The sequence below is a fragment of the Eucalyptus grandis genome, chromosome 11 (assembly GCF_016545825.1).
Source record: "Eucalyptus grandis isolate ANBG69807.140 chromosome 11, ASM1654582v1, whole genome shotgun sequence".
Taxonomy (NCBI): Eukaryota; Viridiplantae; Streptophyta; class Magnoliopsida; order Myrtales; family Myrtaceae; genus Eucalyptus; species Eucalyptus grandis.
This window is the reverse complement of record NC_052622.1, coordinates 16,062,279-16,081,435: the sequence shown is the minus strand read 5'-3', so window position 1 is coordinate 16,081,435 and position 19,157 is coordinate 16,062,279. Positions and strand designations below refer to the sequence as shown.

Here is a 19,157-nt window from a genome sequence, read left to right as displayed (position 1 = left end):
GGTGCTCTGAAAGGATCCCTGTCTTGTGCAGCTTCGCAATTTCAAAGCTTTTTGGGGGTCAGCAGGATTGCTCGCTTCACCTACTTGGCAGATCCCCAAAGCACCCCGGATCTTGGAAATTCAGATAAGGAGAGCTGCAAAAGGGTTTGTGCGAACGATTGCTCGTGCCGAGCGGCTTTTTTTCAATAGCAGGTGTCTATAATTCTTCCGGTTCATGCTACTTAGTATCTCAGGTATTTTCGCTAATAAGCTTAAGCTTAAAGCCCATCAAAGCTTAAAGCCCATCAGATTTGGATCACCCCTCAAACGTATTCCTTAAAGTGCAGAGTACCCCGAGGGAAGTTCAGATTGAACCTGCTGCTTCGCCCAATACAGATGAACCTCCTGTTTCTCCTAAAATTAGTAGGAGGGCAGTTGCCGTGATCATCACTTGTAGCCTCGGATCACTCTTAGCCTTCATCTTACGCCTACTTAGAAACAAAGGTGTCTACAAGGTCGAAGAAGACTATTTAGATCAAATACCTGGAGCACCTAAGAGATTCGCCTATGATGATTTCCAAGCCATTACCAAGGATTTCAATGACGAGCTCGGTGAGGATGGATTTTGTTTATCAAGGCACTCTTGATAATGGCACCAAGGTCGCTGTGAAATGCCTCAATGGTTTATGCCAAAATGAAAAATCTTCTCTTGTTGAGGTTGAGAGCATTGGTAATATTCATTTCGTGAACTTACTATGACTCTTTGGATTTTGTACCAAGAACTTTTGCAAACTACTTGTCTATGAATACATGTCCAAAAGATCCCTAGATAGATAGATCTTTCATAGATTAGATGAGTCATTAGGAGGAGCATAATTTGTGACATAGCAAAGGGCCTATGTTATCTCCACGAAGAATGTAGATGGAATATGGTCCACAAGGATATTGAGCCCCAAAATACTAGGGTTGCAGTTTTTTGGCTTGTCTAAGCTAATTGATAGGGATCAAAGCCAAATTGTGACCACAATGAGGAGGACTCTGGGGTATTTGGCCCCGGAATGGCTATACATAGCAATTATTGAGAAAGTAAATGTCTATAATTTCGGTGTGGTAATTTTGGAGTTAGTTTATGGAAGGAAAGTTTTCAACAAATAGCATAACTAGAATGACATGTAGCTAATAGGAGTTTTAAAGAAAGAGCGAAGGACAATTGTTGGATATGATCTACAGGAATAGTGAGGATATGCAAAAGAATAAATCTCACATGATCGACATTATGAGACTCGCTGTGTGGTATTTGCAAACTGATTTCACAAAGAAGCTTTCCATGTTATCAAAGTCTTGGAAGGAGTATGGAAGGAGTGATGAAAGTCGCAAATGACCTGCATTATAACTTATCGTATCCCACCTTGACGAATGTATGTGTACGAATTGGACAAGAAGGTGTTGAATCAAGCGCCACCATTTTTGTGGTACCCTCTGTTTTATTTGGTCCATGATGATTAACCCGGGTTGTGCCGAGAAAATTATCAAAAAAGTCTTAAACTTATTGTAATTACGTCAATTCAATTATAAACTTTTTTTTGGGCCATATTAATCATAAACATTTTGTATTTATGTCAATTTAGTTCATTTGATCAATTTTAGTCGGTTCGTTGGTAGTGGGGAGGAGCCGCAATGCCCCACTACCAGCCCAAATTTGGCGAGGGCCACGATGCCCTAGCAAGATCTAGTCAGGTGAGGTCACAATGCCCTCGCCAACACTAAGGGTAGGAGAAGGAAGGGGAAAAATAAATAAAATAAAATAAAATAAAAATTTCAGAAAATATTACAATATTATTCTAAAAATGTCACGTCAATGTCGATCAGTCAAAATTGACCGAATGGACAGAACTGGCACAAATGCAAAAAATTTAGGACTGAATTGACTAAAAAAAATTAAAGCTGAATTGACGTAATCATAAAAGATTTAGAACTTTTTTGGGTAATTCTCCCCCACTGTGCCACATACTTCTTCTTTGCTGGAAAACTGGTGCACTGATATAATGTCCATAAACTGCATCCGACTGTAAAATTTTTCATATCCCTCTTGTTTACTCCCCTAAAGATTGAAAATGCATGCACGTATGCCGGTGAACTTTCTACCAGACTGAATTGCATGTTTATTACGAAGACAATCAAAATGTACTTAACTATAACCATGTGCTACCGAATTCTGAGCACGTGCGGTTTAACATTCCCATCTGTATTATAGATATCATGATACAGCTAACTACAACTCGAGCAAGGAATAGATCTCTGTAGGGATACCATTCCAGTGCATAAAAAGTACAGGAACGGCACGATTCTACCGTCGATTTCTGAGACATCTACTTCGCACGCGTCCTTACTTCTCACCCAACATATTTACTTTTTCCTCCATGCCCTGATGATCCAGAGTTGCATTATGGGAGTATCATGCTGCGGTCTCGACGGACTGCTTGTCTGGCCTACTTGACGTCGCAGCAGAGTTTTGAGAGACAGGGGATGCCGTATGTTGGTGGCTTTTGTTCTAAGATTTTTGTGATTCCCTTCTAGGACGCGACCTGCGTAACCTCTCTCCCAAGAACTACTGAGTCGAGGTACGAGAAGATTGTTCTTGCGAGTTCGATAAGTACGATGGCCCGGTCGTTAAAAATGAGGGGGAATTGGACAGTTTCAAGATTAGTATTATCTAGGAAAGAGAGTCAATGCTGGATACATCTGGAGATCCGGGAAGCATTGGGAATTGAGAGGATCGAAAAGTCCGAAAGAAAGTTGACAAGATGGCCAGTTCAATAAAACTGGAAAGTTAACATGTTGGTTAACCGTAAATTGAAGTTGGAAAAAAAATTATTGACTTATTAAATTATCTATTGAATCATGAAAAAGATTCAACATAACACGAAAATAAACTCATTATCTATTTTACGTCAAGCAATTTGTGGAGTAGCTCTTGATGTAGCGGTAAAAGCAAGAAGTGTAGGTAAATCCACTTATCAAATTCTCATTGAAATATAATCCACACAAGAAAGAACACTCGCTATTTGTTGGTTAGTAAGAGCATTCCGAAATTGTTCGGATCAAAACATGACATTTAAATTAAGTTCCGAATTAATGGATGCTATCAAAAGGAGTGACGATACCAAATGCAAAAAGGAAGAGACCCATAAAATGGCAGAAGGAAATTGGGCTTTTGCGCATTTTTGGCAATTCATAAATAGAGGATCTCTAGTTAATTTTAATCAAATACTCAAGTTTTACAACTTTTAGTTTAGCACTTAAATCCTTGAACTTATTGCCCTCCTCCCCATTAGTCTTTTCATGAGCTTCGTCAACTTGTGTTCCTCTTCCCTCTTCTCTTTTTAGTTTTTAGCTTATTTCTTTAATTGTCAATTTATTTTTAACATGAAGATGTTTCATGTTGAACGAGTCATTTTGAGTTCTAACAAGTTTAGTCGGCTTATCAACGACCACAGGGACCAAAAAAGTTGGTAAAAAAGTCGCATCGAACTTTTCCAATCCACTAGAAGCTAGTGGAAGGATTGACAAGAGGGACGACTGTTGGGGTTTCAAGAATCATGTATAAGAGAAATTAATGAAATGAACGCAGCGGAAACAAAGATATATATTACACATGATTCTCCTAAAGCGTTGTTCGTGCGTTTTAATAAAAATCTAAACATAAAGAGAGTTAAACGAAATACCTCTCGAAGCGCGCTTTGAAACAAGTCGGTTCGGATGTTCCACAGTTCGAGTCCCACAAGTGTCGGATCTCTAGTTCAGACACACCAACAACGAACGTCGAACAGAAGAGAGAATTTTCGGATGTTCACCACTTCGATCGTGCTAGCAATCACGTGAAACAATCCGTTGTATTCTTGATGTATAATAGTCACAGCCTGAACGAGAATTGTTTTTCTTCCTGTCTCGAAGACACAAGAACACACGCACACTTTTACTCAATATTCAGCAACTAGCAGAACTTCAAATTTTTGTTCATGGTGAAGAGCTGATCCCGAACAAGAAGACAAAACACTTGAAGTCTCCCTTTTTTTTTTCAGCAGCCCTTTAACTCTCGTCCCTCAATTGTTTTTTATAATAAAACCGACCAGCAACGGTTGCTAATCGATGGACGATCGTGCATGAGCAACCACTCATGCACGATCTTGGCGTGATGGTCAGCAATTGCTGACCATCCATGCTTCGTGCATAATGGTCAGCAACCGCTGACCATTACGCTTCGTGCACATGCATGAAGCTTTAATTTAATTTTTTTTAATCAGTTAATTTACGGCATACTTCTAACAATCTCTCACTTGCACTAAAGCCAACTTGTTTGGTATGTTAACATATATCCACTTTGGACATGTGTGTGCATCATATGCAAGTAGGCTTGTGACTATAATACAAATTAAATCAAATCGACTCAATTCGATTGCAGTAATTGCAAACACATTTGCAATAATATTTCTCTCTTGTTCCACGTCATCCTAATTGTTTATGGTGTGTGACATCCCTAGGTTCATCACTAAGCTGGTAGTAAGACTTGTACTAACACATTAATACTTCCAAAAGAATTAATTGTCCCGATTAATCTTTTAGGTCCTACAAGCCACGATTGACATCTAGCAATATGTCATGGCTACCCAGATAGTGTGAATACTTTAAGAACATAATGAACCTGTCAACTTTGGCTACGGTGTAATTCAATCCCTCTGTCTTACTATGTCCCGATCAAAACAAAGACCATGGAATATTTGTCAAGTCATTAATTCAATCATATGCACAAATCTAATTGACATGCATTTTATTCGAGACATAAACAATTTATTCTCGGTTACAACCCCGGCCGATGATTTCAATGCAGTGTCACAATTAGATCGCATAGGATATCATTATCATACCTTGCATATAACAAGGAGACAGATTCCATATTGCGCACACGTGTAACTTCATATATGAACAAACTATGACCATCAGGTATAAAGACGGATCAACGACCCGGCATTATGTGCACCCGTGAACCATAGTTGTTCAATACACAAGTTAACATTGTGCCTCGGGTCTAAGGATTATTTACACAAGACCAAAGCATGAACAATTAGACATTGACCACGCTAAAGCTTTCATGTCGCTAATCGTTCCATATGCGTCACGTCAGTGAATTTGTCTAATACAAACACCGTGTTCTAACTCAAGCATCATAATACCCAATGACATGTGACTCATCATTCCCTTAAGTATCCAATACTTAATGGCGAAGTTAAGAACACACCGGCCTCAACAGGATTATTAATATCCACTCAATAATCCATCGACCGAGAACAATTTAAAGATTCAGTTTAACTATGAACCAATCACATATATTCTTGACGTCTCAAGAATAGGTCTAGTTGCAACTGATCTTATGGAATCATTCATCAATTTAAAATAATTGGACAAATGAATGAATACGTCATTGCCATTAATTAAATAATAATAATGAAAGTACAATTGAAATCCCTAATATGTAACCATTACATAGTAGCTTTAGAGCATACATCCAACAATCTCTCAGTTGCACTAAAGCCAACTTGTCTGGTACCTCAAACCCATTTTGTCAATATGTCTTTCAAAAGAAGACTGAGGTAAGGCCTTAGTGAAGGGATCTGCCACATTTTCTGCTGAGGCAATTTTCTGCAAGGCGATATCACCTCTCCCAACAATTTCTCTGATGAGATGGAAGCGTCTCTTAATGTGCTTGGACTTCTAGTGAGACCTTGGTTCCTTAGCTTGAGCTATCGCCCCATTGTTGTCACAAAACAATGTGATCGGTTGCTCAATTGAAGGAACGACTCCAAGTTCAGAAATAAACTTCTTCATCCAAGCGGCTTCCTTTGTCGTCGAAGCAACTACATACTCGCCTCGGTGGTGGAATCGGCAGTTATACTTTGTTTGGAACTTTTCCAACTAACGCACCACCATTGAATGTAAAGACAAACCCGAACGTAGACTTATAATCATTAGGATCCGATTGAAAATCGGAATCAAGATAAGCTACAACTTTAAATTCTCCTTCTCCATATATCAAGAATAAATCTTTAGTTCTTCGCAAGTACTTAAGAATATTCTTGATTGCTATCCAGCTGCTCTTTCTCTCGGATCGACCGATATCTCGGCTAGTAATACTTACAGCATGCGCAATATCGTGTCTAGTACATAGCATAGCATACATTATGCTTCCAATAGCGGATGCATATGGTATCTTTGCCATCCGCTCTCTTTCTTCAGGAGTGTTGGGACACATCTCCTTAGAAAGACGGATCCTTGCCTAAAATGCAATAATCCTCTCTTGGAACATTGCATGTTAAACCGTGTTAACACTTTGTCTATGTACGTAGATTGTGAGTGGCCAATCAATCGTCTTGATCTATCTCTATAAATCTTGATACCTAAAATGTAGGTTGCCTCTCCTAAATCTTTCATGGAGAATTTCTGTGACAAGAATAGTTTTATCGATGATATCATTGGTACATCATTTCCAATCAAAAATATATCATCAACATACAAAACCAGAAATGCAATTGCACTCCCACTGATCTTTTTGTATACACAAGGTTCATCCGGATTTTTGATGAAGCCAAACGATTTGACTACCTCATCAAAACGGATGTTCCAACTTCGAGGCTTGTTTGAGTCCATAAATGGATCTCTTAAGCTTACACACCTTCTGTTTTTCACTATTGGATTCAAAACCTTGTGGCTATTCCATATAGATGTCCTCATCGAGAAAACCATTTAGAAAAGCCGTTTTGACATCCATCTGAAATATCTCATAATCAAGGTGTGCAACTATAGCCAACATAATCCGAATGGATTTTAGCATGGCCATGTGTGAGAAAGTTTCGTCATAATCAATTCCTTCTTTTGACGATATCCTTTGCCACCAGCCGTGCTTTGTAAATTCCAATTTGACCTTCAACATTCATCTTCTCTTAAAGATCCATTTACAGCCAATTGGTACAATACCATTAGGCAAGTCAGTCAAGGTCCAAACCTCATTCGAATACATTGAATCCATTTAGGATTTCATGGCCTCTAGCCATTTACCAGAATCGATGTCCAACATCACCTCCTCATAGGTTTTAGGATCACCGGGTTGATCACTATCATTCACAATGAATAATGGTTCGATATGATCAACCGAGTGTCTATAACGAGCAGGTGGGCGAGATGTTCTCGCACTTCTCCTAAGAGGTTGTGTATCAGAAGCTCCCACTGAATCAGAGATTGGTATCTGAACTTGGTTGTTTGGCGCTTCATTATTTTCTTCTTGTAAGACTATTTTCCGCCCAGCACCACTTTCTTGGACGAACTGATTCTCCAAAAAAGAAGCGTGCTTGCATACCAAAATTCTTTGGTTTGAATGAAAATAGAAATAATATCCAAGAGTTTCCTTTGGATATCCAATGAAGTGACCTTGTTCAGATCTTGCCTCCGATTTTTCCATTTCAGCTTTTTCACGAAAACTGGACAACCCCAAATCTTAATATGATTAAGACTAGGTTTCCTACTATGCCATATCTCATAGGGCGTAGTTGGAATAGATTTGGACGTCACTCTATTCAGTATATATACAGCTGTCTCAAGGGCATATCCCCAAAGGGATATTGGCAAATCGGTGTAACTCATCATAGATCGTACCATATCTAATAAAGTACGATTTCTTCGTTCGATACACCATTATGTTCTGGAGTTCCAGGAGGTGTCCATTGTGATAAAATGCCATTCTCTTTAAGATAGTCCAGAATTCAGACTAAGGTATTCACCTCCTCGATCCGATCGAAGAGCCTTAATACATTTTCCTTTTCCCGTTTCTCAACTTCAGCCTTGAATTCCTTGAACTTTTCAAATGATTCAGATTTATACTTCATGAGGTATAAATAACCATACCGTGATCGATCATCGGTGAAGGTAATGAAGTAATTATAACCACCTCTAGCAGTTTCATTAATTGGTCCACATACATCTGTATGTATTAATTCTAATATGTTAGTAGCTCGCGCACTTTGTCCCACAAAGGCGCTTTGGTCATTTTTCCTAGAAGACATGCCTCACAAGTCGAGTATGACTCAAAATTTGAAGGATCAATGTATCCATCATTACTCAACTTGTTAATTCTGTCTTCTCCAATATGACCTAATCGGAGATGCCAAACATACTTTTTATTTGGACCGTCTCTAGGGCGTTTATTAGTTATGGCATTTATATCAATTCTATTTTGCTTATTGACATTGGTAATCGCATTACCGGACATTGTAATGGTATAAAGATTGTTACTTAATAAGCTAGAACCAACACATATTCTATTATAATAAATAGAACATACATCATCAACAAAAGAAAATTCATAATTCTCTTTACCCAAACGAGGTACGAGATGATGTTCCTAACAGCATTCTTATAATGCAAATAGTTCTTTAAAACCATTACATGTCCAGGAAGGGAAACATAAACGAAAAAGTCCCTATAGCTAATGTAGCAACTCTTGCTCCATTGGCAAACGTCAGACAATCTCATTTCGCCCTAGCATCCTCGTTTTTTTTATTTCCAGATTCCCGCAAAGACATACAAATATATGAAGTTGCAGCAGAATCTAGAACCCATGAGCTGGATTTAGCACTAACCATAAGATTAGTTTCAATAAGCATAAACACCATACCTTCATAAGGTCGGTTCTTGGGCTTGACCTTCAAGTTCGCGAGGTACCTCCTACAGTTCCTCCTCCAGTGCCCTTTGACACCATAGTAATGACATTTCCCTTTATCAATCATGGGTTTTGGTTGCACAAATGTGTTTGATGTGCCTCTTCCATTTATTCTTCTTTAAAACGGTCTTACCTTTTGAAGAAGAAGCCTTAACCATAGCCACTACATTTGGCCTCGTGTTATGCATTTCCTTCTCATAAACTACCAACATGCTATGTAACTCAGCAAGAGTTTTTTCCATCTTATGCATATGGAAGTTTTGGACAAAACCAAAGAAGGAATCGGGTAAAGATTGGAGGATCAAATCCACAGCTAACTCATTGTCCATAACAAGATTGAGCCTAGCCAATTCTTCATGTGCCAGATCATTTTCAAAGCATGATCATTAACAGATGATCCTTCAGCCATCCTCATACAAGTACAATGCCTTAGATATCTCATATCTAGAGGTTCGACCATTCTCATCAAAGTATTCCTTTAAATGCAAAATGATCGACCTAGCATCTTCCATAAATTCATACTTATTTTGTAATTCATTATTCATCGAAGCAAGTATATGACCTAACTTTTAAGTCATCATCACGCCACTTATCATAAGTGACACGCTCCTCTTGGGTCCCACCCTCAGGAAATGAGGTTGACATCTTTTCATCAAGCACATACCCAATTTTTTCTGAATTGAGAACAATTCTCAAATTCTTCACCCAGTCAGTGAAATTGGGTCCAGTCAAACAATTCTTGTCAAGTATAGAAGCGAGTGGGTTTGTGGTCACCATTTTCAGAGTAATAATATATCTCGTTGCAGAAAATAAATTGTTAGCCGTTGTACTTTTCATAATAACTATTTCATTTTGGTCTTTAAATGAAATAGATCCTACGACTAAATTTATATTCGAATCCCATACTCCTTAAGATGGGAAGCGGTAATCTTCGTTGGGTAAAGATTACTAGTGGGGATTTGAGTCCCACTAGCCCAAAGTCCACCTCACCTAACAGTTATTGGTGTCCTATGAATTTAGTGAGTGAACTAGCTTATTCAACGCATCATATGCGAGTCCCAATCATAACTTCGGCCTCTAGACCATGAAAGCCTCACCTAACAGTTATTGGCATCATGATTATAGTTAAGTCTAGCCCATCGTCTCATGCAAGTATTGAAAACACAAATGATTCCCTCACCTAACAGCTTATTGGAAATCATTTAGCTCCAACCCCACAAAGATCATATGCATAATGGAGTGGTCCAATATTATAAATGGTAATTAACCCCTATGTATCCATAATCGGTTAGTTAACCACTATAATATTGGATCAAACCACGCCGATGGAAGGCCACGAGTCCGAAACCCGTTTCGACTTAATATTCTTTATAAGGAGATTTGGGTCGTTATTAACGGCCTCACTTTGCACATTAACCGGTTTAACATGCACGATACCATAAACACAATAAATAAATAGATATCACATAATATCTATCCTATGTGGTGATCATGGAATTATGGTTCAATGGGTCTCGAGCCAAAGAGACCCATTTAGCAATTTTAATGTTTTAATAATAGTGACCTGCTCTTCACTTTTTCTTCAATCTTTGAACACTTCAAAGACCGGGCCCAAAGAGCTCACCGGTTTAATGGCTCCTCCAATGGCTCCTCTCTTGTAGTATTTACAACAACAATTGAAATACTAAACTATACTAAAATTACATATCAATAAAAATTAAAGTAAAATCAAAGGAAGGACGCAGCCTCCATTTAATAATTACATCCCTAAAAAGAATACCAGTAATCATCATACATTCATCCATACAACAATCACAACATTTAGGATTTTTCCATGATCATCACTCCTTCCTTACGAGCCATAAATTCAAAATTTAAAGCTCTGGAAGGCATGCATAAAATTCTGCATATCATTTGTAGAATATAAACACAAAGTATAACAAGTTATGGATTTTTGATTCAAAATTGATTTAGTTCTATTTTTGCTTAGTTGATTAAATTTATCACATAAATTAATCAACTTCTATAGGCCACATATAAGGTAAGAGAACCACCTTCTTAACAAAATAAATTGGCCATTAGAACGCAAAAATATATTTGAACTACAAATCAATTAAACGCACGAAAAACGCCTAAGGTTGGCTCTGATACCACTGTTGGGGTTTCAAGAATCATGTATAAGAGAAATTAACGAAATGAACGCGGCGGAAACAAAGATATATATTACACATGATTCTCCTAAGGCGTTGTTCGTGCGTTTTTTAATAAAAATCTAAACATAAAAGAGAGTTAAACGAAATACCTCTCGAAGCGCGCTTTGAAACAAGTCGGTTCGGATGTTCCACAGTTCGAGTCCCACAAGTGTCGGATCTCTAGTTCGTACACACCAACAACGAACGCCGAACAGAAGAGAGAATTTTCGGATGTTCACCACTTCGATCGTGCTAGCAATCACGTGAAACAATCCGTTGTATTCTTGATGTATAATAGTCACAGCCTGAACGAGAGAATTGTTTTTCTTCCTCGTGTCTCAAAGACACAAGAACACACGCACACTTTTACTCAATATTCAGCAACTAGCAGAACTTCAAATTTTTGTTCATGGTGAAGAGCTGATCTGGAACAAGAAGACAAAACACTTGAAGTCTCCCTTTTATTTTTTTTCAGCAGCCCTTTAACTCTCGTCCTCAATTGTTTTTTATAATAAAACCGACCAGCCCCATTAGTCTTTTCGATTAGCTTCAGTCAACTTGTGTTAATCTTCCCTATTCTCTTTTTAGTTTTTAGCTTATTTCTTTAATTGTCATGAGCAATTTTTAACATGAAGATGTTTCATGTTGAACCATCCATACTTTGTTCTAAAAGTTTAGTCGGCTTATCATTACGACCACAGGGACCAAAAAAGTTGCAGGAAGCTTTAATTTAATTTTTTTTTAATCAGTTAATTTAGTGGAATATTAACAAACGACGACCACTTTTAAGATTCAAATATAGGGAACGAAAAGCCTTAGAACCCAGGTGCCGGAATAATGCAAGTTTTCAAACTCCTGCTGCACTTGATTCATTTGCTAATCAACGCACTATGATTGGAATCTATGCATACACTAGCCAAAAATTGATGTCACGCCACGTGGCTTCAAAACGGCTACTTCAAGTTTTTTGTACGAGCGCAAACACATGGACTTTTTTCATTCATTTATTAAACAGCAGATTTTGATTTCACATGTCTATAAAATTCTGAACGGAAATCAAATTGATTTTTCTAACCGCTACAGGAGGAAAATATAGTGGCTACTCTTTTTCATTGGAACGAGATTTAAAGATCAAAATTAAATATTGTCCCTTAAGAATTGTACCGTGATTAAAATAATGGCAAAAAAGAAAACGAGGGATGAAGGTCAAAGCGAACCTTAAAGAAAAACAGGAATTTTAGTGTAATTTTGCCTATACGAAAATATATTTTTATAGGTAACGTATGATGGACGGTCATGAACCACAACCTGCTCAAAAAGGATTGGGAATTGACCGACCTTCCGAGATCCCAAGAACAATAGAATGGTCAAAAGTCAAATACCCCTTCTGAAATTTGACAATATTCACCTCCTTGTCGGGTTGGAAGAAAGAGCCCCTCCTAATCATTAAATACCTTTTGTTAAACCGAATTTTGATAATAAAAAAAATTATGAAAATCACCTTGATGATTTTCCTCAATTGCATTCCCTACTATCTAAAGTTGAAACACATAATCTGTCCCCAAAAGAAATTTTTTGAAAGATATATTTTACACCCTTTAATTTCAAAATATCTTATGAACATGTTTGACGGAGAAGTGCTTTGATTCTCAAGATGCTAATTAAATGTAATACTAAATGTTTCGATTCTCAACATCTTGAATACACGGTACAACATTATGGCGCATCAATATCATGAAACTTTGCTTATTAATTAGCTTTTAAATTGGCTAAAGACATCCTATCATTTAAAAGAAAAAATTGTAGTTTAAAATATGTATAATTCCTTTCCTCTAATTTTCGTCTGATGTAAGGTAATCTTTTTCTTTTCGAATTGTCACATCATAAAGTATAGCATTTCATAGTACATAACTATAGGTGCAAAGCCCCCGATCATATTACAACTTTTATAAATCGGTTAAAGTGAATGTTTGATGGCGAGTGATGCAGAAGATTTTGGAAAAAAAGTCCATGAATCTCATAAGATTTTCTATCCTTGCTGAATGGTTCATTTCTTGCTCTGGGCTGAATCTTGTTCCTTCTTCTCCGAGAACTTTGAGCTGGACTGTATTTGCTTCTCTCTCAAGCCTGTTCTGCTTTCTTAAAATTTCATGGCCTCGATATAATCCGAGATATTCCTTCTTTTGGTCTGTTCTCTCTCTCTCTCTCTCTCGTTTCCAAGAACTGGAATCAGGTGTTGTCATTTTCCATTTTCTCATGATTCTGAAAAATGCGAACTCATCAAATCCTCCAAGGTTGCAGAAGAAAAACCAAAACTTGGGTCGCCAGAAAAGAAAACGGTGTCACCATATCTTCCTCTGTTTCACATGGTCTTGGATGCTTTTTTCATACAAGAAATGCAAGTCCCCCAACCTCTGCAGTTTCAAGTATCCTAAGACATGTCGGACTAAGAAGAAAATAGCCATGACCGTAGATCGGCTGTGAGTATTTTTGAACTTGTTGATTGAATTATTGAAAAGCACCTCACTTCTCGATTCTCTCTTTATGTATGTATCACCAGTTCACGAGCCATGAGATACGTAGCAGCCCTTGTCCATCAAGTGGACCAATAAAGTAAGGGAGAAAAAGGGCACAAGTCTTCTTAGATTCAGCGCCATTCATGCTCACGGAAACGCAAAAGTTCGACTTTTGTATGCAATTTGAACTCAGCCACTCCTTTGGATCGGTTGACGCGCTTCTGGAATTCCCTTTTCAGGGTCCTGTGCTGGCGGTGATTATAACATGACCGTGATCTTATTTAATGTTGGTTGGGAAAGTCAAGATTTTGCCTCATCTACTCTTTACTTGATGACGAGTTCACGGCCTCACATGTTTTTCTTCGAAACGAAAAAGGATTGTTTTGAACTTGTCAAAGGATGATGTGCTTCATCTTTAACGTGATTCTCGCTAAAATAAGTTCGAAATCGTGTGGTTGAGACCTCGGATTTCTGGTTTGTGGACAGTATTCTTCATATCTGAGATGTTCTTTCGACCGCTATTTCTTGCAGAGAAGACCCTCTTGAGTTGTAACAATCAACGGCATTTCTTTGTCTCTTTCTCTTCGAAGCCATGTCTTCCGGTAGTCCGAAATCAGTGAGGTGAGTCAACTAGCAGTATTAAGTAGCAAAATCTGTTTACCCAAAGTGTAATTATTTATCTGCTTGTTTAAGCAGTCTCACATTTCGTTGCTTGCCTCATTGACAGTAGCGAATCAAATAAATTGATACATGCATTGGTTAGATCATCTGAGTTCTGTTTCACCGAATGCCTTCATTTTGCGCTTTTCAGATTTCAAGATGATACCGAAACAGCTGACTCTGTGCAGTCAGATACAGGAGGTCATGACTTCACATTTACCAGTAAGATCAGAGGGTGGCACAATGCTGATTTCTGGCCCGAGAAGGGTGCCCTCAGAAAATCCTGGCGCGGAAAAGAGCTCTCCAGAGTTTTCTCTGAGGACTACGACGTGGTAGACACGAACATATTGGATCCTCGAGGACCCATAATCAATAGGTGGAACAAGATCTTCTTGGTGGCATGTTTGATCTCTCTCTTTGTGGACCCTCTCTTCTTTTACCTGCCGAGGGCCCACGAGGACATTTGCATTGATGTATCCATACCTCTCGAGGTGGCCCTCACCATTGTTCGCTCAGCGGTCGATGCGTTTTACATAATTCAGATATATGTTCGGTTTCACACGGCTTACATTGCTCCTTCCTCTCGCGTATTTGGTAGAGGAGAGCTCATAGTGGATGCTTCTACGATTGCTTCGAGGTACCTGCAAAGAGATTTCTGGCCTGACATCCTGGCATGCTTGCCTCTTCCACAGGTAAGCGACTAATTTCTGGCTTCCGAGAAACTTTCTCTGACTTTACTCAGTTGAAAATAATAGCCTGCAAGGACAAAAGATCAGTGCTTTAGATATTTAGCTTGATACTCATGATTCATCGTAGCTTTTGCATATAGTATTCCAAGACCTGCACGAAGAAGCTTATCATCAGGGGTTGCTAATGAAAATTTCACTTTACTAATTTGACTGACCGATGGATGCCCTGCTCCTAATGCAGTAGCTGATCCTGCAATAATCAATTAATCCTTTGGTTCGCCTAAGGCCAGTTAAGACAAAATGTTATCGACTAGGTCTGTAGCTCCAAGCGTGTTCGTTAACTGAACGTGTGTGTTAGTATTCCTTTATTTGTGATGCAAGTCTCTCGCATGATGTGAATTTCAGGTTTTGATATGGCTGGCAATCCCGAATTTGAGGGGCTCTTCTGTGGTCAGCTCCAGGAACCTGATTCGATTCATTATCATAATTCAGTACTTCCTGAGGCTGTATCTTCTGTTTCCGCTCTCATCTCAAATAGTCAAGACCAGTGGGGTGTTGACGGAAACTGCCTGGGCTGGGGCTGCTTATAACTTGATGCTGTACATGTTGGCAAGCCATGTGAGTAGTGCCTGCTTCTTCTTAGCCAGCGTGCTGTTTAATGCTTGCACAATTGATTTCTTGAAAATAGTCCATGGTTTTTGTTGATTCTTTCCACCTTTTTATTGTCGATTTCTGAACATCCAGAGTACACCATATCGATTTTGAGTATGCATGCCACTCAAATTTCGTAGATGCATCTTGTACGGTTAGATAGTGGAATCATTTTGGGCGTTCCCCAGTTCAGCTGTTAATATAGCAATATGTTGTATCGCAAATGTCTGCAGGTTCTGGGATCGTCTTGGTACCTTTTATCAATTGAAAGGCAAGAAGAGTGTTGGAGGAAACTATGCAATCAGGAAGAACCACGGTGCCGCTTTGCATACTTTGATTGCCGGAGCGTAGGCAACCCGAGTAGGGCCGCCTGGTTTGGGTCAAGCAACATATCAGGCTTATGTGATCCGAATGACAACTTCTTTGAGTTCGGCATATATGCTGATGCATTGACTTTTGGAGTTACAAACTCAGGGTTCTTCAACAAGTACTTCTATTGCCTGTGGTGGGGCCTGAGAAATCTAAGGTATCGAAATTTGGCTCAGTTGATCGTGGTTGTGGAATTTTATTTTGTTCGAACCATTCTCAATCTAGCGAGTAACCGTACATTATAGTCGTCAAAATTTTTCTGTTAGCTTTTAGTCTCAGGACACAATTCGATTAAGCTGTTTAAGATCATATGGACAAATCCTGTAACTAAACCCTTGATGAAATACTGCAGCTCGCTCGGGCAAAATCTCCTCACGAGCACTTATGTCGGAGAAATAACATTTGCCATCGTAATTGCAAACCTCGGATTAGTGCTCTTTGGACTGCTTATTGGGAATATGCAGGTAAGCTATCGGCTTAAATGTCCGACCTTGCTTGTAGGGTCTCATCTGTTGGAAATCGAGTAATGGGCGAGTTTCACTTCGAAGCATTCTGCAAAACTCACAAGAATCCCGAAATTCACTTTAGAAAATGGGATGAACAAGGCAGGTTGTCATTCCTAGGATTTTTTCCTGGAGCCTAGAGGCGTCAGATGTTCACATCCTTCAAAAGATATACAGTTTATTTGCCGGTTTGCAAGTGCACGGGATTTCCAGGATTTAGCAATTGTGTTATTGAGGAACTTGGCTTTAAGTGCAGACGTATCTCCAATCGACGACGATGCGCCTGGAAGAGTGGAGGATCAGGCGGACAGACACGGAACAGTGGATGAAGCACCGACAATTGCCGCACGGACTGAAGCAGAGTGTCCGAAGGTATGATCAGTACAGGTGGGTTACCACTCATGGAGTCGATGAGGAAGCCATTTTAAGGAGCCTTCCCTTGGATCTACGTAGAGGCATTAAGCGCCACCTATGCCTCAATTTAGTGAGACAAGTGAGTTCTTTCGCCGCGGCACTTTCACGAGTTGTTTGCGCTGACATTACGTGAATTCAGTGGTTTGCCAGAGTCGAATAGAGATTGATACAATTATGTTCCCAGAAACCAAGTTCCATCTAATGTCTTTTGTCTAATTTTCGTTATCCTACTCTTCCTAACAAAATTTAGGTACCGCTGTTCGATCAAATGGATGAGAGGATGCTCGATGCGATGTGTGAAAGGCTTAAGCCTTCTCTAGGTACCCCTGGAATGGTCGTGGTTCGGGAAGGTGATCCCGTCAATGAAATGATCTTCATCATCCGTGGCCACTTGGACTCCTACACGACGAATGGCGGTCGGACTGGGTTCTTCAACTCTTGCCATATCGGCCCGGGCGATTTCTGCGGCGAGGAGCTGCTAACGTGGGCTCTCGATCCTCGCCCGAGCATTATCCTCCCATCTTCCACGCGGACCGTAAAGGCTATAAGCGAGGTCGAAGCCTTTGCTCTCGTGGCGGAGGACCTGAAGTTCGTGGCTTCGCAGTTCCGTAGGCTGCATAGCAAGCAGCTGAGGCACACCTTTCGCTTCCACTCGCACCAGTGGAGGATGTGGGCGGCGTGCTTCGTCCAAGCGGCATGGTTCCGATACAAAAGGCGAAGAGAAGCAGAGGAGCTGAAGAGAAGGGAGAGCTTTGTGGCTTCTATCTCGGAGCCGGCCCAGGACCAAAATGGCATCTCCTCCTTGCCTCGTACAGGATCCGGCTTCGTGTACGCGGTGAGATTGGCCACGGGCATTACGAGGGGCGGGAGCCAACGCTGCAGAAACGACATCGATATCCTTAGCTCGTTGCAGAAGCCGATAGAGCCCGACTTCACAGTTGAAGATAGATGAAGAGCTAGAGACTGATATAGATAAGCTGAGAGAAGTTAATTTGAAGATCCAAAGGTATATAAGTGTTGAATTTTGGCGAGAGATGGCGTGTGACATTGGAGTAGTAGAATTATTAGCTAACTGTTCTAGCAATGTCCATGAGCGGTAACCCTATAAAATTACTGCAATGCGTTTACTCATGTCCCTGGATCTCGCCGGTCTCGTTAACTTTATGCACGACTGATGACGCATGGATAACGAACTGTTATGCGCACTTTGGTCCCGCACCAAATGCACGGTGAAAGCTGAGTGTGAACACGAAAGCACTTGAGAACCGGACCGACCGAGCAGAAGTGGAAAAAACAGGTGCCTGCAAATTCCGTGGCGAAATTTGAAGGACAAGTTTCAATCGGGTGATCATTCGTGGATGTCAACAGCTTCCTTGACCCGGCGCAACGGCAGCCTTTCCGGTCGAACAGAAGATGGCGACTTCCGGAAAACGACCACCAACCAACGGTGGAAAAAGCAACCTCTTCATTTGGGCAATTGACAAACTCAGGAGCAAAAAAAAGTGGTTGGTATCTCCTAAAAGGCTCAAATCTTTAGATCCAAGAAACCATCCTTGTTTACTTATGTTGGATCCCAAGAACCAATCCCTGTCCAAATAGTGATTCGTGTTGGATCCATATCTCTCTCGGTGCGAGATTCGGCAAAGCGTGACATGCCGGCTAAAAATTGAAGTCGAGGACGACCGTCCTTAGCGACCCTTCCATCCCTCTCTCTCACTTTACAGATCAGTTTACAGAGTTCATGTAACCCGTTTTCGTTGATTCTTGACACGACTTACTCGTTCAAATGTTCACGTGCGAGGTCGTGAACCGGCTTTGCAAATTGATCTTTGCAACCTTAAATTTCGCACTCCTCTCTTTTTCCGTTCTTTAAAAAATATATATAGTCCTCGTACTTCATTAGCTTTTAATAACGTAGCCCTCAAGCCAATGAGGATCCAGTTCCCATTAATGGGATTGCAATTAATTAAATTAATTCATTTAATTTTCTCAGTGATTCATTTAAAAAAATAAAATCCTTCTAGGTAGAAACCATGCCACATATGGTGGAAAGTATGGGAACTGAAAACAAAGCGAAAAAAAGGAAAAAAAAAAAAAAAAAAAAAAAGGAGTCGTGTGCTTTCAATAAACCGAAAAAACGCTTTGGAAAAAGCCTTTGTCCCCCACTTTCTCTCCCTCCCGATCCGCGCTTTTGACGGGGATCGGTTTTGACCGTTTGATTTCTCCCCTTCCTAATTAATTTTTGGTTTTTAATATGTGATTTTTTTTAATTATTTATGTCCACTTGCCAATGCACGAAGAGATTATTGATGACCCTTGATTTTGCTTCTTCTTTTCAAATTGGCATTTTTCCATAAACAATACAAAAAAAAATGAAGAAAAGAGGAAGAGACGCATGAAATTAAGGTCTAGGGATC

At 39.7% G+C, this 19,157-nt stretch overlaps 1 protein-coding gene across 1 annotated transcript; it reads left to right on the top strand.

Moving 5' to 3' along the window:
* Window positions 1-13,855: 13,855 nt before the first annotated feature.
* Window positions 13,856-17,922, top strand: LOC104427319 (protein CNGC15b). The gene is made up of 7 exons (XM_010040427.3): window positions 13,856-14,075; window positions 14,266-14,806; window positions 15,209-15,421; window positions 15,688-15,980; window positions 16,176-16,287; window positions 16,583-16,819; window positions 16,991-17,922. The coding sequence occupies exons 1-7, from the start codon at window positions 14,047-14,049 to the stop codon at window positions 17,690-17,692; spliced, it is 2,127 nt and encodes a 708-aa protein (XP_010038729.2). The 5' UTR covers window positions 13,856-14,046; the 3' UTR covers window positions 17,693-17,922.
* The last annotated feature ends 1,235 nt before the right edge of the window (window positions 17,923-19,157 follow it).